Genomic DNA, 26,829 nt, shown 5'->3' with positions numbered 1-26,829 from the left:
TGTGTGTGTGTGTGTGTGTGTGTGTGTGTGTGTGTGTGTGTGTGTGTGTGCGCGCGTGTGTGTGTGTGATTGGGGGGGATTAAGGGATAGGCTATTTTGTTAAAGAAATCAGAGGGTTAGTGAGATCATGCACCATTATCTACCTGCCTGTTCTGTTCCACAGTGCTGAGAGGAAGCACACAATATCGTTGATATCGTTGAGAACACTTCCTCATAATTGAGGATCCACAATTTACAATTTAGGCATTTATCAGACGCTTTTAATCCAAAGCTACATACAATAAGCAGGTAATACATCAATATACTAAGCAGGATAATAAGCAAGATAATATGTAAATACATCAACAACAATACAACAAATGCATAGGAATATCAATCTAGAAAAACAATAACGTAGGTAGACCACGCACCTAATCAGTAAAAAAAAGTATCTAAAACCTAAAAATGCTATCTAGCTTTCATGTATGGTCATCGAGGGAAGAGGAGTGCTACAGTAAATGCTATGAGTGAAGTCCAAAGAGGTGAGTCTTCAGTCCACGGCGGAAACTAGGGAGTGAGTCTGTAGTTCTAAGTGCGACAGGGAGTTTATTCCACAGTTTGGGGGCCAAGGAGGGCAAATTGTCTAGGACGAGGGGATTTTTGTCCTGGGGTTTTTAGCGAGGGTTCTGTCAGCATCCCTGTGTTGGCTGATCTGAGTATCGTATCATAAGATTCTCCACAAGTATGAAAGAATAACACGCACGCACACACACACACACACACACACACACACACACACACACACACACACACACACACACACACACACACACATTCTGGGCTGTGGACACGTTCCTCGAGTACTGCTACATAAGACTTTAATAGGCCATCAATCGTTACCTGGAAGTCTAAATCCACTAATCCTAATCTCATCCTACTTCCCGGTCTGACCATAGTTTCAGTTAACGGCATGCCGCCACCATGACCCCAATGAGATCCTGTTATAATGCTGTCAACTATGTAACAGTCATCCATGGAACCCTGAATTAAATTCACAATGATGGCAATGAATGATCTATGCTATTCTGAGTAGTTCACGTGCCTTATTAGACCCACTCAAAGTGTATGGTGTGTGTCGATATGGAAAGAAGGATATTTTTGCCATCATGCCAAAACTGTTTTATTTACTGGGAATACATTCGACCCAGAATAGTGTCCCTATTCTGGGGTCAACATTGGGCAAAAATAGCAGATCTACGAGCACGTTTGTACTAGAGGGAGGAAGAAGAAGCACATCAAATAGAGCCCTGGGGGAAGTATATAGGGTTTAAGAGAGGTTAAGAGTGTTGACCAATGATAATTTTGATGTGCAGGACAGTGATGGTAACAGACAACCAGAGGTCTTATTGGTTGTCCACCGTGATAAAGAAGACATTTTAGTTAAATAGACTGTCTCTGTTTCTGGGCGGCTAACTGGTTTAGCATACGAGTGCAGCAAATAGACAAACATTGGAATTGGCTTACATTACAAAGCCGTCTGATTGGTTTATGTTGGGGGTGGCGGAAGAGGTGAAGGTAGGAGAAGGTCAAGACAAATGTTAGCAAACAGAGAGAGAGAGAGAGAGAGAGAGAGAGAGAGAGGGAGAGAGAGGTTGGACATACACACAAGCTCATCTCCGTCCTTCCACATGTGTGCGCACACACATACAGAGGTGCAATCTCATGACATGAGGTCACCCTGCTGTCTTTTATACACAAGCACATACACAGGTGCGGCACAGTGGGTGGTAATTTTAGTCACACTGTGTGTGCGTGTGCGTGTAAGAGAGAGAGAGAGAGAGAGAGAGAGAGAGAGAGAGAGAGAGAGAGTGCTTGCGTGCGTGCATGCTTGCGTGCATGCTTGGGGTGTGTTTTTGAGAGCAGGTCACGGTGGGTCACAGTCAGGAGTCTCTCATATGGACCGGATCAGCCGCCAGGGAGGTCAAAGGCCTCAGGGTCAGGGGTTGAGCTCTCTAAGCCAATCACAGGTCAGTGTGTGCCTGATGGGGGTTTTCCCTGTGAACTGCGACTGGCTTAGACAGGATAAGTGGAACACAGTAGTTGGCACACCCATATAAGCCCACTCTAGGACCCAAGTTTATGAAACATGCACAGGGCCACTTGACCAGTCGGGTAGAGAGCTGGAGACCTTGTATGTCCAAAGCCATTCGTTTTGTATTTATCATTTTAAAAACTATAGCCGATCTATAAGCACACAACGCATCACACCACGAGGCGTTGTGTGCATGTAGATCTGCTATTTTTGGTAGTCTTGTGCGACAGTCTCGTATGATGAAGCAGGGCTTTACTTTACGAAAAAATGTATACATTTGAAACTTGGAGATACCAGGTTTCTGCAAGACATTGACCACTTATGAGGTGGTCACCATAAGTATCATGTTATCATGTTTGGAAATAGTTCATAAGTACATCACACACACATGCACGCACACACGCACACACAAACACCAATAATGCAATAATGTGTGAGCGACTTCGGGTCATCAGGGTTTTGTTAGTGGATATGGTAACCTGTTTCAGTGTCAGTAGGCCTATATCCTTTCTTACATCAGTTTTCTTACATGGTATCCATTTGACATTAGATAATCATCATAACACAGATTATGTGGAAATGTTCAGTAAAACAATACATTGACTGTATGGCATGCATCATGTTTTAAAATGCCACTCACTTGCAATAAAAACAGCAATAGAGTTTGGAAGAAACACACAAATAATTTCACGTCTGAAGACACAATGGAGGAGAAAGCAAAACGTATTTAAGGAAATGTGAACATCACACAGACAGAGGGGGAATGCATTGAATTGAATTTGTGCGTGCGTGTGCGCGTGCGTGCGTGCGTGTGAGAGAGATGGAGAGGGGGAGAGAGAGAGAGAGAGAGAGAGAGAGAGGGGAATATTTAGTTAATTTGCTGTGGCATTTCTTAGGACGTTTCACAGCAGCTCCCGATTCAGTATTGTGTGTGTGTGTGTGTGTGTGTGTGTGTGTGTGTGTGTGTGTGTGTGTGTGTGTGTGTGTGTGTGTGTGTTTGTGCGCAAATTTGTGAGCGAGTGCGCGCGTCACAGGCGCGCGAGTGTGAGTGTCTAACCTTGTTCCAGTTTAACCCACGTTACTTTGACTGACAGCTGAGATTTGCCATCCTCCACCTCGCTCCCCGCCCTGCGCGCCTTGTTATGGCCGCGCTCACTGCGCCTGGGATTGGCCAGGATCCCCGTAGCTCAATCAGGTCAAAAAGAACCGAAGCCGCACACGCGGCGTCTATTGGTCGGTTCCGTGAGTCACGTCACTGACCCACGTGGAGCAGCGTTTCCCATTGGCCAGCGGTCGTTTTGTGGGCGTGCGCTGCGTTTTGGTTAGTTGGGGGTCGTGAAACCGCGTGAGAAAGTTGCCATTGAGGTAAAGCGGAGCTAGACGCAAGATTGTCGCCGCCGTGGTAGGAGTTGTTGTTGTTGTAAAAAAAGCTAACAACATTTTCCGCCGTTCTATTAAACGTTTTTGGACCACCGCATTTTCCAAACTCGTGTGCATTGGCCCGGGAGGAGCAAATATTCATTTTTTTGTTGTTGTTGAATATTCAACCACCACGCTACCGCGGCGAGTCAAGTGGGAACTCTTCACTGCAATTAACTTGTGTGGATTTGTTTCTAGAGCTCCGACTCTGTGCAGACCGCTCTGCGGCTTGGTCTGTCTGTCTGCGTTTGGTCTGCCAACTTGATTCTTTTCCTGCTTTGTTTGTTTTGTCGTCTCTCCGTTCGGAATATATCGGATTTTTTCTTCTTCTCCCTTTTAACGCAAAACAAAACACAGCCATCACAGGAGTGGAAATAGAGCACCCCGGCTCCGGTCTACATCCTCACCTGGTTTATGCGCCCCCTCCTCCAGCTAATGACCCGTTTCCCGTGTTTTTCTGGCTGATTTACAGCCGTATGCTCGGCGGAGCGAAGAGGACAAGAAGAGCAAGTGAACACACTCACACACACACAGGGGGAGAGAGAGAGAGAGGGGGGGAAGCACAGATTCACACAACATCGGTTCTTGTGTCGGTTTCTGTGTGGAGGAAGTAACGGCAAAACACAAGGACCACATGATCGCGATGGATGGATTTGTCCTCATGGTCTACTTATAAAAACACTCCCACCCTGACCCAACCTCCCCGGTCCTTAGTTTGGGTTGTGTTTTTGTGCAGGAAACGGGCGCATCCTCCCGGAGATAACGATGTTTCCCCAGGGGCGACACCCGGTAAGCAAGCGAGACATTCGTCATCTTCTTCTTCTTCACCCCTTCTTTGCTCTCTGGCAGAACTGTACTTAACCTGATCTGTCGGGGAGGTTTTGTTGTCTCACCACTTTGGCGCTCTCCAGGAGTTTTCTTTTCTTTTTTTTTTTTTTTTTGACTGATAGCTCCTTGTTTTGTAGTTATAAAACAACCTGCCAGACCTGTCCCTAATTACATGCTCTCTTGATAAGTGCGAGTCTGTCTGCGACGCCCAAGTACACTTGGCAGGCGGAGTGGAGTGGTGGTGACTGACAACGTTATGGCTGAATGATGCCTCATAATTCTAAAGTTGTTGACACATGATGAGAGCCTGGAGAGGAGTGGATTCAATTTGGAAGTGTCATTGTAGGCAGTGTGATGTTTGTAATTCTCGCTTTCTCTCTCTCTGTGTGTGTGTGTGTGTGTGTGTGTGTGTGTGTGTGTGTGTGTGTGTGTGTGTGTGTGTGTGTGTGTGTGTGTGTGTGTGTGTGTGTGTGTGTGTGTGTGTGTGTGTGTGTGTGTGTGTGTGTGTGCGCGTGCGTGCGTGCGTGTCAGGCGCCCCACCAGGCTCAGGGCCAACCCTTCAAATTCACCATCCCAGAGTCACTGGACCGGATCAAGGAGGAGTTCCAGTTTCTTCAGGCACAGTACCACAGGTGGATACAGTACACATGATGCAACACTCTCCTGTCCTTGTGGGGAAGAATGTCATTGACGCCCCCCAGACCGTAAAGCTTATATGCACGATGGTTCTCAAACTTTTTTTGTTGTGCCAAGGACCCTAAAATTGACACTTATTAGCACCCCCATTTGAAAAGGGACCCCATAAGAGGACTTTTTACAGCTCTAGCAATGATTCTCAACCATTTTAATTTCAAGGACCCCCAGTTTGACATGCAGACCCCCATTTAATGGCATTTCCATCTCTTGGACCCCAATTTATATTGTAAAATCAGTGTTAATGTAACTTGAGGGTGTACAAATGGAACCAAATGTACCGGTTAGGGTCTGTTTGGTTCCATTTGACTCTGTTTTACATAGGCCTACTCATAAGGGTCCATTTGGTTCCTAACTATCTATTTAAGCTGGGGACCCCCCTGGAACTCCCCCAGGGACCCCTGTGGGTCCCCGGTTCCCACTTTGAGAACCACTGGCTTATTACGGCACCCATAACTGCCAAAACCACAAACCTAGCCCCTAAACTGAATAAGGCAACTGGCACTCTCTCTCGCACACATCAGAGGAGACGGCAGTGTTGACGCTGACACTGCGGTAGGTCGTAAGTCGTGGTGATGGGTTGGGAGCCAGAGGGTGGCGTGTTGCCTGAGGGTTTCATAAATCATTCTTTATTTTACCCAGTTTGGTGGTTTGCGTTTCGTGCCTGGGCGTTCAGAGAGAATATGCACAGATGAGTGAGAGAATCCACACAAATTGTGTTTTCTTTGTGGGTGACAACAGGTGAAAGCTCACCTAATGACAGAAACAGACAACTCAGAGTTCTTGTTTCTGTTCCACACCCATGGCCGCAAACAGACACACACACACCAGAGGTTTCTCATTTTATCGCCCGGGTTTTGGGAAGCGGTATGAGGTGGATACCTCATGCTCAGCGGGGTTAAACTAAACAAACACTGCACGACCAACACTGTTATCCCAGCCAGACAGCAGCCGGTTATCATAACTATGCAGGAAGCGCAATACCTGTTTAACTTTTAATACTCTTGTTGAACCACTCTGTTGATGTTAACCCCTGTTAAGAGCATGCCTCTATTTGTGTTGTGCGTGTTGGCAAGGTTGCCTCAACAAGAGGATGTTTTGAGGAGGATAGCAGAATGGAATGCTTCCCTTTGTTGAACACCGCTTTTGTTTTGCATCATGCATTGCCAGTGATAATTATCTGCTTTAGGGAACATAGTGTTAGGAACAACGTTTGCTCAACAGCCACAGTATGCGGTTGAATTTACCCCTCTTTCCCTGCAGCCAAAAAGTAGTAATTTTGATTGGGCTCAATTGGATTGTATGGACTAACCTGTTACAAGCGAAGGCTTTGCACATAGTCGTTGATTAGCACCAATGATGTGATATTTTTCAATTATCAGACTGATATGGAATAAACTCTCAAATGGTATTTCTCTCATTGTAATTTATTTGTAATGTCTCAAGACTATAATAAATCTAAATCAGTATTTCATAATATAGACTGGTGGTTATGTTTCTATTACATGATTGTGAGTAATAGATAGTGGTGATGGGTGTGTGGGTCCTCTGGGGTGAGACTGAGTTGACAACATTCTCGGGACTGGGCTGAAAAGCTTAAGGAAACCAGCAGGATTTTCAACATGACTTCTGTGTATTTGTTGTAGGTCTACTGTATATATTATATAACAATGACTAACACATGCAGCCATAATGGCGAGCAATCTTCTAGATGCTGCCGAATTTGTAAAGTTGACCTCATGATAATACATGATGGCTACAGTCGATGACCCTTACTTAATTTTTATCTGTGCTTTAGATTTCATCTGTTACCCTCATTGGCTATGACATTGTTCTTTTTGGCTGTGTTTGTTTACGTAAAAATAGTGATCTTGACTTAAGGAAAAGGAAAAAAAAGAATTGTACGTTTGAGGATAATGGCGGCCAATTGGCAGTTCTCCACATCACATGCACGGTATGGTACAGCATGGCAAGCATTTGCTCTGACTTGTAGCATGCAGCTTGCTTTCCATCTCCAATAGACCTGTTAATTGAGTTGTAAAATGACAGTGGAAGAGAGAAAGATGATTGCTGAAAAGAGATAAATGTATGTGGGCAATGCTGAAGAGTAATGATGTTGACTTTGTCTGTTTGTGTAAACAAAGAACATTACGATTGCCATTGGGGTTTATTCTGAATTGACAAAACACGTCTACCTTTCAGATTCGTATTTACTAAGCCGTCGCAGTGCTCAGTCTGTTTGGGCTGTCGACAGACCTAACGCTTTAATAGCTCCACCCATTCAGCACAGTTTTTACTTGAACCAGAGAGGTGGGATAGCAGCCTGGTACTGTACTGTAGCCTGGTGCGGTCAGAGGGTGAAAAAGCCATGCCACCCTGGGGTGCATCTCTCCATTCTGACATGTCTCCTTTCCGACAGACACTAACCCTATCTCTTACCCTAACCCTAACCTTAATCTCTATGGAAGTGTTGCCACTCCGACAATAAGAAGTCACTGTCGGAGTAGCGACATGTCGGAATGGAGCGAGCCCCCCGCTACCCTATACCATGGATCGTGGATGATGTGGAGAAAGTTTGTTTGTCCCATCCCGGTTAAGTGCCCAAAATGCATCATGGGATTTTTTCTTTAGGGACACACGCTTAGTCGTTTGTCGATATTGATATCAGGTGACATCCTACTATAAGTGTGTGAAATCTCTGTTCCTCAGAACAGAACCACCAATCTGACCAATATGCCAATATATGGGACCAACCGACTTAAAACTCACTTCTTATTTTGTATGTCTGTCAACTCACTGTGCGTATCACAAAGGACATGAGGGGGTAATGCACCCAATTCCCTATATATGGAGTACATTGATGTCATCAATATGACGCCAGATTCCATTTTTGGGCATGCCTGACACAGAACTCTATTTATGGGCATAACAATCTATATGGCCATAAAAGGGACACAGACAGATGGCTACAACGGGTCGTCTGACAACCAGTACAACGGGTATTGCATAACTGGGTGGGGCATGCATTTCCAACTTACACCATTCCTGAGTAGTCGGATAGTTTACTTCTGTGTAATCGGTATCTGTAGTGAAATCTGAAATCCTTATATTTTTTGCCAGTATTCTATTAGTGTGGTTACTACAGGGCAACCAGATTGTTGTAGTTATTGATATTGTCAATCTTTATTATTATTTAATCTAGAGTAACCCCAAAATTTCATTGAGTGACATGGAGGATTGGTCAAGCTTCACGTGACATCACAAAAACAATACATGTTTTTTCTCTCAGAATTGCACCTTCCTAGTTTTTGCAAGCTTGCAAAATAGTTTACCTGTAGAACAGATAAAAGCAATTGTGTTGGAAAAATGATAAGTCAATGGTACGGCTCTACTCCCAAGTTGTTTGAACTAATGTGTGCATCAGTGTAATGTTTTAGACGTCTGTATCTGCACCCAGAACCACAGGTGTAAGGAAAAATCTTATGGAAACTTGTATTGCGATATCTGTATTGACCATGTAATTAATCAGTGTTATGATATTGGCCAGAATTTCAACAATGACGTGCATGTCGTGCATCCCTTCAAAACGGGGAATTCTCTCTGTTAATATGGGTTGTATGTATCATAAGTATTATTTCTGTATAGACTATGATAAACATCAACAATGAACTCAAATGCACATAAATGATGTCAAGTGTTTCTGTGGAATTAATTTTATATTGTGTTTTTCAGTTTGAAGCTGGAATGTGAGAAGTTGGCCAGTGATAAGACGGAGATGCAGAGGCACTATGTTATGGTGAGACTAGACTCACACTCACACCTTGGCAGTCTGCCGCATACTACGCTATGTAAAAGTGTTGTGTAAAGTGATAGATCAGTGAACTGAAGAATGAACACCCTTCATTCCAGGTGCTGGTTAGCCTAGTAAACAAAATGAGAATGTTTTCCGGAAGTGGGCAGTTTACGAGGCTAGGTGCTGGTACCCTTCAGTATTATAACAAACCCTGCAACGTGGATCCTTAATTACTGAATCATGGCAAACTATCACAACATGTTTGACTCGCATGCCCAGAGGCATACAGATTTCTGTACTCTCACTCGTTCACAAAATATTTATTTAAATCTTATAATTGCATTAATCTTTTAAAAAAGCTTAGAGCTATTTTGGCTTAGACAACATTCTTGCAGGGTTCAAAAAAATATTGCAATTGAAAAAGCAGGAAATGATCCTCCACTGATCGCTGCACAATTCTCGCATCTACTGTACGTTGCCTCAATAATATACAGTCTGTGCATCATGGCAGCAAGAGACTCAACACCTGACCAATCTAGGTTATGGAACACAGCATGGTGATTTGTGCAGACAGAAAGTTAAAACTTTTAACTTGAATTGCACCATGAATTGTTTTTGGAGCATAGAATTATTTGTCATTGCTTTAAATTATACTACATGAAGGTCCTAACCATCTGACTCTTTGCTCTCCCCAGTACTATGAGATGTCTTATGGCCTCAACATTGAAATGCATAAGCAGGTATGGATGTCTGTTTGTCTGTCGATTTATGTCTGTCTGCCTGTCTGTCTGTCTGTATGCATCATCTGTTTGCCTCTCTTATGGCAAGGTTTTAATGTACTTGTGTGGGTGTTCACTTTTTTGTGCATGGGGGGGGGTTGTGTGCGTGTGTGTGTGTGTATCTGGCCATTTGTGTATATGTTTGTGTGTTTATCCGTGATCGATGGAGCTCTGTCTCCATTTCCCTGGTTAGGGCCGGCCGGCTGAGCCCAGAGGCAGGATGAATGGCTCTGTAGATTGATTGGTGCTGTCTGGGGGAGCGGCCTGCTTTATTACATTAGAGGGGCAGGGCCGGGGAGGGCAGAGGAATCGATCACGGCGAGGCCCTTTATCGAGGAAACACAGTGGAGGAAAGACAGGAGACCTCCTTTTTACAGGCGGGGGGACGCACACACACACACGCACCGACACTCTAGACAGAGAAGGAAAAGCATTCCTTTCTGCGCATGCACTTGCAGCCAAGGACATTTGAACATAAAGGCTATACTAAGCAAATATGTTCACACCTGTGTGTGAATGTAGACGCACAGGCAGACATACTGTACTTGCATAGCAAAAGATATAAATGTACTTAACAGATAGGTAGGCAGGTGCTCGTGTAAGCTCCCCCAACACACATACATACACTCACACACACACACACACAAACAAACACATAGACGTTTCCCCACAGGAGTGGTGCAGGGCTCAGAGCGTTTACCAGTAATTACCACAGATATCGACCCGTCAGACCAGAGGAAATTGGAGGTGGATTGGCCTGGCTGCTTCACTGAAGAGTGGAGACCTCTCTCTCTCTCTCTCTTTCTCTCTCTCTCTCGTTCAATCTTTCTCTGTTTCTTTTGTCTCTTTGTTTTTGCTCACTGTGCCTCTTTTCTGTAGTCCCGCCACACTTTCACTCTTCTCCCCGGTTATCTGCTTTCCTTTCTCCCTCCCTCGCTCTCATTTTTACAATGAGAGACTGTACTCCTCGCTTCCCCTCTCTCACACCCTGCCCCTTTTCTCCTTGCTTCGCTTTCATTTTATATCTGTGTGAAACTACTGTTCTTTCATTGTGAGGGAGGCGCGACTCTGCCCATTGTCCGCGCACACACACACACACACACACACATGCACGCACGCGTACATACACACACCACAACACGCACAGCAAAGCTCCAGGGGAGGTCATTAGCTTGGGGCTGCAGTTGTCAGAGCAACAAGCTCCTGGTGAGGGGGGAGGTACAAACTAACTATCCACCTCCTGCTGAGAAGCAGGGAAGGAGGGGGGAGAGAGAAACTGTGTGTGTGTATGTGTGTGCACGACTGAACGCGCAAATGCCTCTATGAGGGAGAAATTCATAATCCTGCAATTATGTGTAATGTGAGGCCTATCCTATCACAGCACTTTGTGTGTACGCATATGCATTTCTCCCTCTGCTGTGTGTTTAATGGTGCGTTGGGGCAAAATGAGTACTATTATTGGACTCATCTTAAACCTCCCTACCCCAATATCATCTGAAATCAATGAAATGTGACCCGACTGGGTCCTCAACCAACCGTTAAATTTGATGCACAGAGGCATCGAAAAATGTTACTTTTGATTGTACAAATTGGGAGAGAGACCCTATGTAATCAAATTGTCACCTGTGGAAAATATCTGCACAAAGGGTTCAAAATCTGCTCCCCTTTCTATTCCTGTATAACTGTAGTTTAAATAATCCACAACATTTCATGGGCTATGAGTATGACCCATTTTAGCCCACTACTATTCTGGGGCACCCCATTACCTTAATTAACCCCAGTGAGTGCCGATTAGATAAGCCTTGTTAACTTGCATAGATTTAACATTGGCTAACATCATTATCATGTCCTTGTTAGTTCTAGCAAAGCCTAGTCTTGTTTACTCTTGGAGCTTTCAAGTTACAATTTGTTGCGGTCACATTTCCCTCTCGGATCACAGCTTTAGGGATTTGTAGCCTTAACATGTTTATTTATTCCTTGTTAGCCTTGCTAACATAGATCTGTGAGCTTTAGTTGAGTTGGCCCCCGTAGTTCAGACCATTCCCAGATACCATGATAGTCAGATTCTATAATCTATTCATAGGCATTCAAATGACAGACTTCTGAGAGTGTATTTTTGCTAAAGTAGCTCATTGTTCAGCTCTCTCTTTGTGGGTAATGCTTACTGTATGTGTGTGAGTGTATATGGGACTAGTGCACTAGTCTAGTAGACCAGTGTGTGCACTCGTTTGTCACGTCCATGGAGTAGTATTGCGTGGAGATTTCAATCACAGTAGCCGCAAGATCATCTTATTTGGGGAAACTTGGTGTTTTACCTGGATGTGTCATTGTCACTGTTACTTCCAAGTGTAATTTTGGTCCCATGATGATGTATGATGTTTTGTCAAGAGATCATCTGTCTATCAATTATAGGAATCTCTGTATTGTCTGCTAGTCTTTCCTTCGCGTATCCCACAAACTGCTCAACAGAGTTACATGTTTTATAGATCGGATGAGCGGTCCTCCTGAACTGGCCCACTCTGAACGGGCATGGTTTCTGAACGGCCACAGCAACCTGAATGGGCACTGCACTCATTTCAAATGTATGAATGCAAAGAATATTAGGATACATAGTAGTCGCATGATCCATCCTTGCTTTATGCTCCACCTACCATTTATTTTCCTCTGTGTATTCTTGCCAATATGTGGAGAGACGATGTGTGATGAGATAGGCTTGCTAGATTTGCATGATATAACTGTCTACAGGCATGTTCTTATACATGAGACGGACAGAACTACAGGTTGACACGGACATTTTTTGTGAGGTCAGTCTTTAGACCAAATGATATCCGTCATAAAAATGCATCTACTGTAGTAAAACAAAGCAGAAGGTGGTTGAAGAATGATTGACGCATAATGGAACATGATGAGTGCAATGTGTGCTGCACCTGCAGACATTCCTATCACAGACTGTAACTCTTCTCTCTTTAGATATTCTCTTTGATTCTGGTTCAAATAAAAATAAAAACGTATATTGTTTGGTTCCACTTAGAGGTGTATTCTGGGCAAAGTGGTGCCTTTTATAAAATGCTCTTGGTGTATTCTGGGTAAAATAGTTTCTATATTTAGACAGGCAAAGTAATTTATTTAGGTCACTCAAAGGTGTATTCTGGTCAAAGTCAATCTTATTTATGTCCCTTCAGGTGCACCAGTTTCTTAATTTAGTTCTGTCTGGGTTTATGTGGCTAAAGTAGTCCTTTACTTGGCTCAACCAAGTATATAATTGGATGAACTCTGCCTGGGTAATATTGTGTGTGCTTTTAGTTCAGCTGATAGAGCTTAGTGTGCGTATACAGTATGTGTGCAACTGTGCGTGGCGTGCACGGCACGCGCATGTCGAGAGGTCCTGTGAAAGGCATTTGGCTGGTTCTTAAAGCAGAATATGTCCCTACGTTTCATCCTAGTACATACTAGCATGTGTGTGTCTGTTCGTGTGGTGTGTGTGTGTGTGTGTGTGTGTGTGTGTGTGTCTGATGAGCCATTACTACATTTCAAGGCTCCTCCAATTCCCTCTTTGCCCTGACCCTACTCGTATCAATTTGATTGGACGATATGTAATATGAGCCTCCTTATCTGATTTGATGCCACCGTGGGGGTATCTGGTTTCGGCCAATTGTAGCCACCTCCGGGGCTTGGGGGGGGCAGGCGGATGTGTTGGCATGGATACTAGATGGGGGGGGGGGGGTGGCAAATGAAATTAGGGACTGATGAGATTATGGCAAAGCGCTGATGGGAAGAGAGCCGAATGCAGGCCCTGAGAGCAGAAAGGACAGAGGGAGAGAAAAAAGGAATAAATGAGAGAGAGAGAAACTTGATCTCATGCTGATAAGCTACGCTAGAGAATCTCTTGTAATATTGTCTGTTTGTGTGTGTGAGTGTGTAGGGGTGGGCGATATGGTGATAATTATCGTTGAGATGATACAATGTCTCCACGATATGCGTTTTCAGAGGTATCGTATATATAGAGCATCGCAGTGAGGTGTCGGAAGCAAGCTGGCCATTCAAATTTACCATAGGGTTTTTCATTATCAGCCATAAAGTCGTGGCAATTCAATGTACACTTACCGCTAGGCTGGTGGTTGTAAAATGGTTCCATATGCTCCTGTAGAACCCCCGAGTATGTATGCAATCACTCTAGTTTTAGTAAAAACACGTTTTAATCAAGATCGCACGGAGAAGAACTGCATTTCCCATACTGCTAAACGTAAAAACGACGTCTGTGATTGGTCTAGCTTCTTCTTCTTTCACATATCTTGCGGTTACCGCGGAAGTAGCTTACTGCCCCCTGTCTTCCCGGCAGATTATTGCACGTCAGCAGAACTCCCGTGAGCGAATACGTTCTTTTACAAATATGATGCACTAGTTAAAGATGTCGATAAGAGAGTCCACAGAGATGACAATCACTACATTTCAGGCCATATGCTGGCCTGGATAACTAAACTGAGCGTGATTTAACGGCTATATTTCAGGAAACAACAACAACATTCGCAAAGCATTCTGGGAGTGTAGTTTCCGCAATTTTAAAAATAATGATGTACACAGTCTTGTACCCTGCCATTTCTTTCAGCTTTCGAATTAATCTTTGCATTCAAAAAAATGTGAATATTGTCATGATTCCTCTCCAGCCGAGGTGGCTTTGTCCAAGGCTTAAAAACGTTTAAATAAATACTTTATGAAATGTCTATGCAAGAAATGAATGGAGAAAACACTTCCGACACCAGAGTGAGGACGGGGTGGGGCTTCAACTGCGATGCTCTATCGTGATACAATTGAGGGAGCCTTAAGGCCACTTTTAACCGCACAGATTCGGCGACGATTCGGCGGCGGAAGGCGGCGGAAACCGTCTGTTGCCGAACGGGAGCTCATCGTCAGGTTTTCGGCAGCGGGTCGGGAACCTTATCGACCGAAAACTGGAAAACTGGACTTGCTCAGTTTTGTTCAGTCGCCCCTCGCCGTCGGTAAGATTGAGGGAGTTGTAGAATAGTTTACTACTGCTCCAAAACCAAGCCAAAACAAGCCAGAGACATTTTCCCGTCGCATATTTTTACTAAATACCATATTCTCAATCTCAACTCTCAATTCCTATTCCAATCGGATCCAAAGCAAAGCTAGTAGTAGGCTAGTAATAGTCCATCAAGTGCCCGTGTTGTTGTTTTCTTTTTTTCCTCCTCTGCACGGAGAACAGAGCTGCCTCCGGCCGGGTTAGGGTTGCCAGATTCTGTGAGTGAAATACGCGACCAGGTCTATGAAAATAAGCCCAAAAGCGCGACCAGTTTCACCTCTGAACTCTATTACATTAGTTATTTTATAAAATAATGTTGAAAGCAAGGCCAAATAAGCAACTACACTTCAGAAACAAGCCCAAACAAAAGCAACCCACATCTAGCAACATTATAGGAAAACAGGATCAACGTTGCTTATAAGGAGCAGACCTGGCACCACTGCCATACAGTAACTACAGTCGGCGTCGTCTGAAAAAAATAAAATAAAAAATAAGTGCTTAGTTTTTTGCAGTTCTTTGCAGTCTGTGTACAGTCAGAAGGAGTCTCCTGTAGGCTGTTTGGTGTGTAGACACCTTTATAAAAAATCCTGTTTAATCGTTAATGCAGAGATTCATTGCAGAATTCAATTTAAACCTGCATTTTGGTCTAAATCAGTAGTTCTCAAACTTTAAAATGTCAAGGTCTCCACTTAACTCTGACAGTACGGGTCCATTTGGTTTCATTTGTATACTGTCAGAGTTACATACTTGTAAAGTTCAATTTAGACCTCCCAAAAGGAACCCAGAGAGTATAGTTTTTGTCAAGTAACTTGGAAAAATAACCATGAAAAACCAACATGAAAAAGAATCATGATAAAATCGTGTATTGTGATACAGCTTGGGAAAATATCGGGATATTGTATTTTTTGTGTGTGTGTGTGTGTGTGTGTGTGTGTGTGTGTGTGTGTGTGTGTGTGTGTGTGTGTGTGTGTGTGTGTGTGTGTGTGTGTGTGTGTGTGTGTGTGTGTGTGTGTGTGTGTGTGTGTGTGTGTGTGTGTGTGTGTGTGTGTGTGTGTGTGTGTGTGTGTGTGTGTGTTGGTTTTAGTCTTCACAGTATCTGTATGCGTTAATGTCAGCTTGTTGTGGTGCTGCCAGGTTGAAGTGGCTGTGCGCGACTGCGCGCGTGCATGCATGTAACACCTGATTGATGATACTAAACAGCTGTCCTATCTAAATGACTATAATTATGGTATTAAAAATTACACCCCTCCCTCTCTCCCTCCCCAGACCGAAATTGCCAAGAGATTAAACACCATCTGTGCACAAGTCATCCCCTTCCTCTCTCAGGAGGTAAGTGTGTTTGTACAGTATTTTGTGTGGGCCTGTATGTATGTGTTTTTGGGCTGTAGACAAGAAGGAAAGAGAGCCAGCTTTACTGTTGATAAATCAAACATTCATTTTAATAAAGGTGTCCTTCACATTGCTGCTACTAACTAACAATACCAAGTTTAAGACACAAGTATATAATCAAACTAATGTATTTTGTGTGTGTGTGTGTGTGTGTGTGTGTGTGTGTGTGTGTGTGTGTGTGTGTGTGTGTGTGTGTGTGTGTGTGTGTGTGTGTGTGTGTGTGTGTGTGTGTGTGTGTGTGTGTGTGTGTGTGTGTGTGTGTGTGTGTGTGTGTGTGTGTGTGTGTGTGTGTGTGTGTGTGCGCGCGCGCGTGTTGCAGCACCAACAGCAGGTAGTCCAGGCTGTTGAGCGGGCCAAACAGGTGACCATGGCTGAGCTCAATGCCGTCATCGGGGTACGTGGACTACCCGGCCTACCGCCTACAGTGTGTATTCTACTTTTTTTAATTCTTTATCCTCTGTCTGTATGTATACTGTATATGTGTGTGTGCACACAGGTTTTCTTCTGCTTCTTGTCCGATACGTAATATCCATGTCCAAAGTCCATGTCCAAATAGTCTTCTCTTGTATAGAAAGACGAGGATATTGTTCAAATATTATGTAAGGAGGAGAGCGTTTTGGTCTTTGTTTTGAAGAGTTGGGACTCCGAGTCAGGGATAGAATCAGGGTTGAGACACAACACTCTACTACAACGTTGCCAGCAGCCCCTCTTGTGATGCTTAACGTTATGCTTTTAAGTGCTTTTATTATTTTAATGCCAGTGTGCCTGTATCATTAGCCAATCTTGCAGTCATGTATGCGTTTTTAACTAACCACCTATATTCTGCCCCACCTTAACTTTAACCAAATGAACCCTAGCATCTCTATTCTCTACACACACGGCTCCATTAAACTGCGTTGTACTCGCCTAGACATCAAGTGTGGTGGTGATGGTCTCCGGCAACACACACACACACACACACACACACACACACACACACACACACACACACACACACACACACACACACACACACACACTATCAGTAGCCTACCTACAGACAACTTTTGGTAAAGGTGTGAATGGGACAGCCTATGTATGTACTTAATTACTTTCCCCATAGCATGCATTATATATATATTTCTGCGTAGTGGGAGACTTGTACACGACGGGTGTGGTAGTTGTAGGCGGGATGGAGGTGAAGTGACCCGCTTGGTAATTGTTGTCTCCACCAGCCGAAGGCATGGGGGAGAGTATGTTTTCCCCTCCGTCCGTCCGTGTGTCCGTCCGTGCGTGCGTGCGTCCGTCCGTCCGTCCGTGCGTCCTCGCAGTTTGTGAGCACCTAATCTCAGTCGCCGTTGGCACGGTCGCTGCCAAAGTCAACACACACATTCCCTGGATGCCAATCTAGAACCTCTGCCCTAAATTTTTCAAATGGGCCTTTTCTAGCGCCACCTAGTGGCCGATATTCGCAAAACACATTTCTGTGCACTACTCTTACAGATTTTGGCCAAAAATCCTACAAATCGGTAGGCAGTATCTCGACAGTCATGTGATCGACACGGATCTGTCCGATTTTGCATATTCCAACCTGATTGGCTAAGATTGGCTTCCAAAGTTTATAGGATTGAGCCGTTTTGAACAAAATGCCTCAAATCACAAACGCAGAGTGCAATTATCATGAAATCGCGCACACACGTTCCTACTAGGCCGAGGAAGAAATGCCACTTAAATCTTTTTAAATCAGCCTCATGGTGGCGCTATAACAGGCCGATTTGTGGTTTTATCTATAACTCCACCGATCAGTTTCAAACTTTGTAAGCGCACTCCTTAGAGGCTAAGGATAAACCTTTGCCCTGCATTTTTCACATCAGCCTTTTATAGCGCCACCTTTGGGCCGACTTATGTAAAACACATTTTTGGATATTACTCCTTGAGATTTAATCCAAAAATCACGCAAATCGGTACACAGTATCTCTATAGTCATGTGATCAACTCCGATCCATCTGATATTTCATATTCCATCCTGATTGGCTAATAGTAGCTTCCAAAGTTTGCAGGATTGCTCAGTTTTTGAACAAAATGCCTCAAATCATCAACGCAGCTTGCAATTACCGTGAAATTTGCCACACATATTCCCACTGGGTCAAGGAACAAATGCTACCTTTTTCACATTGGCCTGTTATAGCGCCACCAGCAGGTAGACTTTAGCAAAACACATTTTTGGAACACAATGCTTCAAATCATGCATGCAGCGTCCGATTGCCATGAAAGATCTAAGGTGAAGAACATATGCCACCCTTTTTACATTGGCCTATTATACAGTAGCACCACCAGGACGCATGGCCTGGTGGAGACCTGTGCTCGGAAGAGCACTGCTTCTAGTTATGGCTGGATTGCTTTTAAATAGTTAATTGAATGGATTATGAAGTTATTCCCTATTGTTGGTTAGCTGGGAATCAAGATGAATCGCTGTCAAGAGGTAGATCACCACAGCCGGACATCAGGCCCATTGCCAGAATGCCAGTACATATTGTTGTTTCAGAAACTGCTCTCCCGGTTTCGAGTCCTGCTGTTTTACATGCTGTGAACCATAGACTCCTAGTGTTGCTAACAAATAAAATATAATTTCAATTCAATAGTGCTTCCAAACGTTCTGCCCCCGGATCACCCCAAGTCTGCCCACATACTACCGTAGCCCATGTTCCCTGCTACTGTGACTCAGTGACCTGAATGGACCGCTCATGTTACTATAAGTCAAACCTGGGCCAGTTCTTTTTACATACTTTGATCCTGTCTCTCCATTCATCCGACTGAAGTCTTAAGAATGGCTATAGGACATCAGCAATCACAGACAAACTGAGCTGAAATCATTGAGCTTGTTATCATGGATCTTCTCCAGCAGGAGCTTTTCTCTAGTCTGTTCTGTCTACAACCGCCGGGCTATCTTCCCTGTTAGTCTCTGCTACCACACAACTATCGGGTGGCACCCTAGTTCTTCTGGATAACGGCAGGAAGAAAGTGTCCCTTCCTCTATACCAGTGGTTCTCAACCTGTGGGTCGGGACCCCCCCAAATAATTTTGGCGGGTCCCCAGATAATTAACATAATGTGCAACATTGTTTACTCAATCAACAGTAAACAAACCAATTTAAAGTTTGAGTGTATAGAGGGTATCTGCACATTTCTAAATGACAATTTAAGGACTTTAAAGACCTTTTTAGTACCTCTGGTCAAACATTGGTAAAATTGTCAAATATTAGAGGCAGAAATTGTGAAAATAGCAGATCTACATGCTCACAACGCCTCATGGCTATTTTCACAATGGAATAGATCGAGTCAAACTAAATGTTATGCCAACTCCTACAATTCCAAGTGCTTGTGCAGGGTGGGGGGTCCCCAGTTCAAATATGATTATTTTGGGGGTTGCGGCCTGAAAAGGTTGAGTACCACTGCTCTATACAAACCCCAAACACATGATTATGCTCAGCTCTTCAGCGGCTTTGCTCCACTGGTTGAAGAGATTGACGACCCAGATTACCCACTTTCTCATACTCAAAGCATGATCTTGGACATTGCTGGACAAATCGCCATGAAACTTTGAATTGCAAAGAAGAACGTACACCCTAAATCATTCAAATTGGTCTCATGTTGGCACTGCAGGACGGAGGCCGCTTCCCATTTTGGCCTATAACCGTATCTCGTAAAGCTGGATTCCTTGGGTCTTGACACAAGTTACAACTCTCCAGATAGGATATGTATGTATGTACTGTAGTGTATGTATTCTTCGGCCTGACAAGATTTTAATATTTCCTTCAAAACATACCTATATGACTGTTCCTATCACCAATGTGTACCAATCAGTACACATTTGGTTTGCAAAGAGTGCCATCATGAATCCCCAGATTTGAATGTTTCACATATTTAGGTGTCTCTAAACAATGCAGAGCCATTTCTCCCCGGCAGGCGGCAGCTTCCTTGTATCGTGCACCCACGACTGACGCAGTCCTCAGAGACTAACTTGTTGTTGGTGGGGGGGGACGTTATGTTTGGGAGAATGAAATGGGGCGTGAAGAAAAGGACAGGGAATTTTGAGGGCAATAAAAAAAAGAGTCTGGACTAAATGAGAGATGTAAGGGTAAAGACCAAAACCACTGTGCTTCTATTGTTTATACGTTAACACTAAATGAATTGCAGATGGAGAAATAAGCGTTAATGAAGTGGAACTTCCACTGCAGCTTTCACAACAAAATAACATTCTATTAGGCAATATTGGATTCTATTGTTTTACTTTTCATTGTTGTCTTTTTCTGACATTACTTTGAACCTCTTTCACTTTGTCAAAGAATCTGTAAATCCTCCTAAATTTCCCCCCAAATGGAAGCCAGAACCTTTTTACGTGGGCTATTGATGGTCATCCTTTATGACATAACATCTTCACAACTGATATTGATGCACTTGACACAAGAGGTCTCCCTTCGCCTCCCTTCTGCATCGCGAGCCTAGTGTCGTGACTGGTGGGCGTGAACTTTGACAATAACCTGCTCCTCCTTGCGTGCCCATGCCCTACCTAAGCACCATGCAATGCAGTAGTTATCTTTATTATTTCTCTGATTTTAGCATGTACATGTTGTCGTGTTCATGTGTTTGTTGTTGAAAAATACATCAAGCCATGGGCTATTTCTAGCACCGTACTAGTCGCGTGGGTCGGCCTCCCGACTTCATTCGACTGCCAGTCTGTAGTAGTCTGAAGTAGTCTGTTTGGTGCTGAGCCACCTACACAGAGGCCAGATTTTCTCTCACACCGTTTGAATTACTGAGAGCTGACAGGGTGTTGTGCAACGTTAACAACATTTTACTACAATATTATTTACTACTGAAGCAGCTTTAAGAGGGTTTAAGAGAGGTTTGGTATGGCAAGGATGAAGAGAGGGAAAACTATTTTAGCAGCTTCAGTGTGAAGTTTAACTATGCAGAGCAGCAGAGGGGGTGTTAAGTCAGAGAGAAATAAGTAGAGGGACTTGAATGGTGGGGAGTTAACCCATTTAGAACGGGTACACATTATTGTGTATCATTATTTTATGCTATTGAAAAATAGCACCGAGTGCCACGCTGCGAGCTTGTAGATCTGCTATTTTTGAAAGAATCGTGAAAATTAGAATTTTGACCCGATTCTCTAAGTGTCTTTTGAATCCTTCTAAGGTTTTTTGAAAAACCTATGTTTCTATGTCAGCAATCTGGCCAGCCATCGTCAAAGAAAAGGTCCTTTTCACTTAACTGGAGCTCAGTTAGTCTGTTCTTGAGAGACTACTATGTCAGTGGTTCTCAAACCTTTTCATGTGAAGGACCCCCAAGCCCAAAATGATATTTATTTTGCCACGGACCCCCATCTCAAAATATTCAGTTCCAGGGACCACCCAGAAGCAAAATTTGAGTTACAAACGTTCGCTTTGAAAATACATATATTCAAAGATTTGCACACATTTTCACGACTTGTGAAAATAGCAGATCTACTACAAGCTCGCAGCGCGGCACTCGGTGCCGCGCAGTGAGCTTGTATAACTTCTATTTTTCACTGGTTAAAGCATTGAATAATTCTAGGCCTAAAGTTCAAGGCAACGGTGGATAAATTGCCAAAATGGTTTAGCTTGGCAAATGGCATGGGTTCTGGGAGTGCGGTTTAGGGTAGTGAGAGGTGAGCTGGGTGGGTTGGTTGGTTGGCGTGGAATCGTGGACTGTCAGGTTTTGTGTGTGAGTGTGTGACGGGCTGATGGGGGTTGATTTGGCAGTTGCCATTTGAGTCTTAATTGCTGGATTCCAGTGTTTGTAAAAGGGGGGGTTGCACCCATGTTGCCCTCCTCTCCTCTCCATCTCCCACGCCAGCCTGTCATTCACCCTGTTTGTGTGAGTTAAATGAGTGTAATGAAGCATGTTGCCCCTGCCTCTGTTGCACACACACACACACACACACACACACACACACACACACACACACACACACACACACAGACGCACACACACATAGACGCACACACACATAGACGCACACACGCTCACACTAACACCCCCTGACAAGCCATGGCTCCCCTCGCCTCAACCAATACTTCCCGTCCATTTAATCCCACCAGGGGTCCTCTCTGTGTGTGTGTGTGTGTGTGTGTGTGTGTGTGTGTGTGTGTGTGTGTGTGTGTGTGTGTGTGTGTGTGTGTGTGTGTGTGTGTGTGTGTGTGTGTGTGTGTGTGTGTGTGTGTGTGTGTGTGTGTGTGTGTGTGTGTGTGTGTGTGTGTGTGTGTAGCAGTGTGCATTTCTATTATCCCATAGAAACAACAGGCAGGGTGTTTGCTGGGTATGTGTGCATGCCTTGTTTATCGACTCTGTGTGTGTTTGTGCGTCCGTGTGCGTGCGCACACACGTGCATGTGTGTTCAAGTGTGATGTGTTTATGTTTGACTGTTTGTCAGGCAAGTCAACCGGGGGAAACCGTGAGCTTGGGGCGTGTGTATTTGTGCGCACCATTGACTGTACTATGAAACAGGTGTGCGCGCACATGCACGCACAGTCGCACGCGTGCGCACATGGACGAACAGGCGCAGGGCTGCTGTGGGGGTTGAAAAGCAATGGCGTCGTTCTTTCTGCTGTTCATGGGGGGGCGTTGAGGGATGGAGGGAGGAGAAGAGAAGACAGGGGGTGGTTTAGTCAATTAGGTGAGATAAAAAGTCTGTTTGACCTCCAGTCCCCCCTCCCATCTGACCCCTAGCCCCACTCGCTCCTAGGGATGGGACGATATGAACATTTCATATCACGATTATTGTGACGCGATTTACAATGTTATCACGATAATCAAAATCCATTAAACTGGGGCGGAACATTTATATATAACATTTTATTTTTTTGGCAAAGACATTTGGGAAAAAAGACTGTATCAAGTACGTATATTATAAGTACCCTTTTACCAATTATAGAGGGTTTAAGACTTAAACTTAACTTAAACTTTAAGTGGTACCGGATATGCAGCTAGACAAATAAAAGGTGAATTGATCCCAGTGCATGACAGAAGACAATATCACGATGAATTAAATCTCCACGATACGATTATCGTGAGTGGTTTTTTTTATCACGATAAACGATAATATCGCGTATCGTCCCATCCCTACTCGCTCCTACCACCCCGCCACCTCCTTCATCTCTATCTCCTAACCCCTCCTCCCCTTCCCTCTTTTCTCTCTCCTTTCCACCCCCACTCTCTTGCGCGCGTGCGCTCTCGCTCCCCCAAAATTCTGTTCCATTCAAATCAGGGCCATGGGAAACATGGGTTTACTTTGACAGAGCAAATGTGAAAAAAATAAAAAATAAACTAAAATGTATTACAGATATAGGCCTACTAGATTATAAAGAAAATGTGTAAACAGAGCCGTGTGATGTTGCTACATTGTAATCAAAAGTAGGTTATAGTAGGTAAAATTAACTTAGCCCCCCCCTCTCTCATCATGCTTCCCGTGGCTCCTGTCTGAAGAGGCAATAATGATGTTTTGAAACACAAAGGCATTTCACGCTCAGACGAGCGCCTGATTTGGTGTGAAAGAGAGAGCAGGGCTGACGGCCAAACGCCCCCAATACCCCCCCTCTTCTTTTTCTGTTCCTTTCTTTTATGTGCTCTCTCTGTTCCCTCCTCTATCCCAGTGGTTCTCAAACTTGGGGGTCGGGACCCCAAGTGGGGTCCCCAAATTATTTTGTGGGGTCCCCAGATGATTAGCTTTATGTAATTTTTTTCTCACTCAACGGTAAACAAACCAACACACGTTATGAGTGTGTACAGGGTATCTGCACATTTATAAGTGACAATTTAAGGACTTTCAAGACCGTTTTAATACCAAACTGGCCAAACTGTCAAATATTAAGTAAGCAAGAGGCGAACATTGTGAAAATACACGTTAAATGTAATACCTACATTTCCAAGTGCTTGTCAGGGTGGCGGTCCCCAGTGCAAATATGTTTATTTTGGGGGTCACGGCCTAAAAACGCTTGAGAACCCCTGCTCTATCCCTCTCATTCCCCCTCTTTCCTCCCCTTTTCTGTTGTCTCTTGTCCATTTCCCTTTCTCTCTCCTTTTCCCTTCTGTTCTACTTATTCCTCCCTTCTTTCACTCTGGTCCTTCCTCCGTTTCTTACGTTCCTCTGCTCTCTCTTGCCCTCTCTTGTCCATCCCCCCCCCTCTCTCTCCTCCATTTCTCTCTTCTCCTCCTCTCCACTCCCTCCAAAGAACCAGCACTGCATGCAGCATCTGCCCCCCCCCCAATGGGCTCTGATCCCAGCTGTCAGTATTGTTCAGTGTTTGACCCCAGAGAGAGGGAGGGATTGAAGGGAGCTGTGTGTGTGTGTGTGTGTGTGTGTGTGTGTGTGTGTGTGTGTGTGTGTGTGTGTGTGTGTGTGTGTGTGTGTGTGTGTGTGTGTGTGTGTGTGTGTGTGTGTGTGTGTGTGTGTGTGTGTGTGTGTGTGTGTGTGTGTGTGTGTGTGTGTGTGTGTGTGTAGGAGGGGTTTGTTCACTGTCTTGAGTACAACAGCTTGTTGAGGAAGAGAAAACTCAAGAGACAGAGGGACCTGATCCATCTGCTGTAGGACTCGATATCTCTTCATTGATTAGGCAGAAGGACAAACCCAATGACTCGCTTTCATTTAACATTTTAGCTTTTGTTAGGACACAGACAGCCTGCTATTCAACACATAAAAGATATGCCTATATACAGTATCCTTTATATATTCATTCAGTATTTAAATATTTAAATAAACGTTATTTGTTTTTCACTGACACTGATGCCCCCTCCCTCCTACAGCAGCAACATCTCTCCCATGCCCATGGCGGTGGTGCCCCCGTACCTCTCACCCCACACCCAGCCGGCCTCCACCCCTCTCAGCTGGGCGGCTCAGCCGGGCTCCTAGCTCTCTCCGGAGCCCTCGGGGCCATGCCCCCGCACCTGCTGGGAAAGGACAACGGAGGGGACAAGAAGCCCCACCCGTCAGGGCACGAGCCCCACCCCGAGCACCTGAGAGGTGAGCACACCCACCCAGGAATGCAGCCATGCCAGCACAATGTCGCCCGCACCTGGGGATTGCTGTTGGTCACCTGTGAGGGCTTCCTGTGGAAATGCAAAGCAGGACTTTTGATCGTATTGAAATGTACAGTACATCTGCTACACTGTACAGTACATTTTAAATATACATATATTACATATGACTCATTCAAATTACCATTACCACAGCCTTCGTCCTCAGATTAATATTTTCATTTTACCTCTCACATTAACACTTTCACAGCCTGCCAAAATGACTGTTAGCCGGATTAGCTGGTAATTTCTATTATTTCAGGAATATACCTTATGATCTGAGACAGCATTCATTTAACAAGACTATCATAAAGAACAAACGGCATGGCATTCTTTTAGTGATTCCTGCAGCAGCCGTGTTGTACTCACGATTGAAACTTGCAGCTCTGCATTGGCTTACAATGGGGGTTTGAGCGACAGCGTCTTTCCCAACGGGCGTTTAACGTGCACGATCCGTGCACATCAATGTAAGCGAATGTAATCCACTCCGTATGCAGCGTCCACGCGAACGGGTTTCTGAACGATACCATATGTGTAGATGCTAAAGATAACGCTTCCTGCTATAGTGAAAGTGAACGGGACGGTGGGTATAGGGTCTGGAAAGCTACCAGAATCACTTCCGCATCCAAGGGATGGGGAAGTGATCCTTTTAGATCAGTCGAAGAAGAGACGGAGAACGGCTCCGATCTTTTTTTTTTTCAGATCATTATCATTTTTTTCGTTTTTTCGTTTTTAACTCTCCCCACGCTTTGAACGTTCACGTTCGCCCGATTTCGCAAGACCTCTCCGCCAATACGGCGCTCGTTCGGTTCGTTCGTCTGATGACTGTAAGCTGATGAGGGGTCGCGCGGCCGTCTACTGTAAACACATTTTCCGCGGTGATGGTGTAAAAAATCCATTATGCGTTAGATCAACGGAGAACAATTCACTTCCTTGTTGATTTCCTCTGGCTCTGAGGCTCTGTGGCCAGTGACTGGTCTTCTTCTTCTTCAACACATAACAGGCAAATTCACATTCATTCTCGCATGACGCCGCCCTCTGCTGCCTGGCAGACCAAAGTGCACTATTGCACAACCCAAAAAAATAAAAATAAATAAATAAATGTCTGTCTGTCTATCTACTATAACGTCGCAAAGGTAAGCCGCTTTTTGATGGCGCCAGACCCAATAAATAAATAAATGATCTGGCAGTAGGAGAGTTAATAACATTTATTTTTGTATACTGTGATTTATATTGCGTTTAATTGTGATTTATTTTTCCTTCCCCTCTATCTCCAAATCTGGTGGATTGTGCTCCTCTCCATGGACAACCTTCCATTCTGAACAACGCATCTGTCTCCAATGATGATAGAGCGAGAACCTGGCACAGTAAGTTTCTACTTCTATATAATGTGAAACCAGGTGAAAGACTACATGCATCCCTTTTGTGTCCACTTGTACGTTTCTGACAGATGCCGTTTTAGGCCAGTTTTGAAGGAAGCCAGAGATTCACATTGTTTAATCATTAAACAATGTGACATCATCCATTAAACTTCAAACTATGATTATTATTTTTTATTAATGTTATTATTATCACCTATGCTGCTGCATTGTCTGAAAGGTAGCCGAACAAAAATACGTTTTACTCTTAAGCCCAAACCACACCAATGATTCGCCATGCAACTACTTGCAACCGAATGGTTGCATGAAACTACTTGTAACCATTATCCCCAGTGGCAGTTGCAAAGAGTTACGTTGGTG

At 44.3% G+C, this 26,829-nt stretch overlaps 1 protein-coding gene across 2 annotated transcripts in view; it reads left to right on the top strand.

Moving 5' to 3' along the window:
- The first annotated feature begins 3,472 nt into the window (after positions 1-3,472).
- LOC308296138 (transducin-like enhancer protein 1) overlaps positions 3,473-26,829 on the top strand; it is a 47,326-nt gene continuing 23,969 nt past the window's right edge. Inside the window, exons 1-8 of one of the 2 annotated variants that reach the window (XM_080739290.1) lie at positions 3,473-4,279; positions 4,850-4,950; positions 8,744-8,807; positions 9,500-9,544; positions 15,891-15,953; positions 16,333-16,437; positions 24,824-25,037; positions 26,441-26,457. In XM_080739290.1, the coding sequence (XP_080595416.1) occupies positions 4,256-4,279; positions 4,850-4,950; positions 8,744-8,807; positions 9,500-9,544; positions 15,891-15,953; positions 16,333-16,437; positions 24,824-25,037; positions 26,441-26,457 (633 nt within the window). In that variant the 5' untranslated portion in view covers positions 3,473-4,255. Of the gene's footprint in view, positions 4,280-4,849; positions 4,951-8,743; positions 8,808-9,499; positions 9,545-15,890; positions 15,954-16,332; positions 16,438-24,820; positions 25,038-26,440; positions 26,458-26,829 lie in introns of both variants that reach the window. The other variant, XM_080739289.1, reaches the window with a different exon arrangement.

The sequence above is a fragment of the Nannobrachium achirus genome (genome assembly GCF_963921795.1).
Source record: "Nannobrachium achirus genome assembly, chromosome: 12".
Lineage (NCBI taxonomy): Eukaryota > Metazoa > Chordata > Actinopteri > Myctophiformes > Myctophidae > Nannobrachium > Nannobrachium achirus.
Note: the sequence above shows the minus strand (reverse complement) of the source record. Positions and strands in the feature narration are given on the sequence as shown.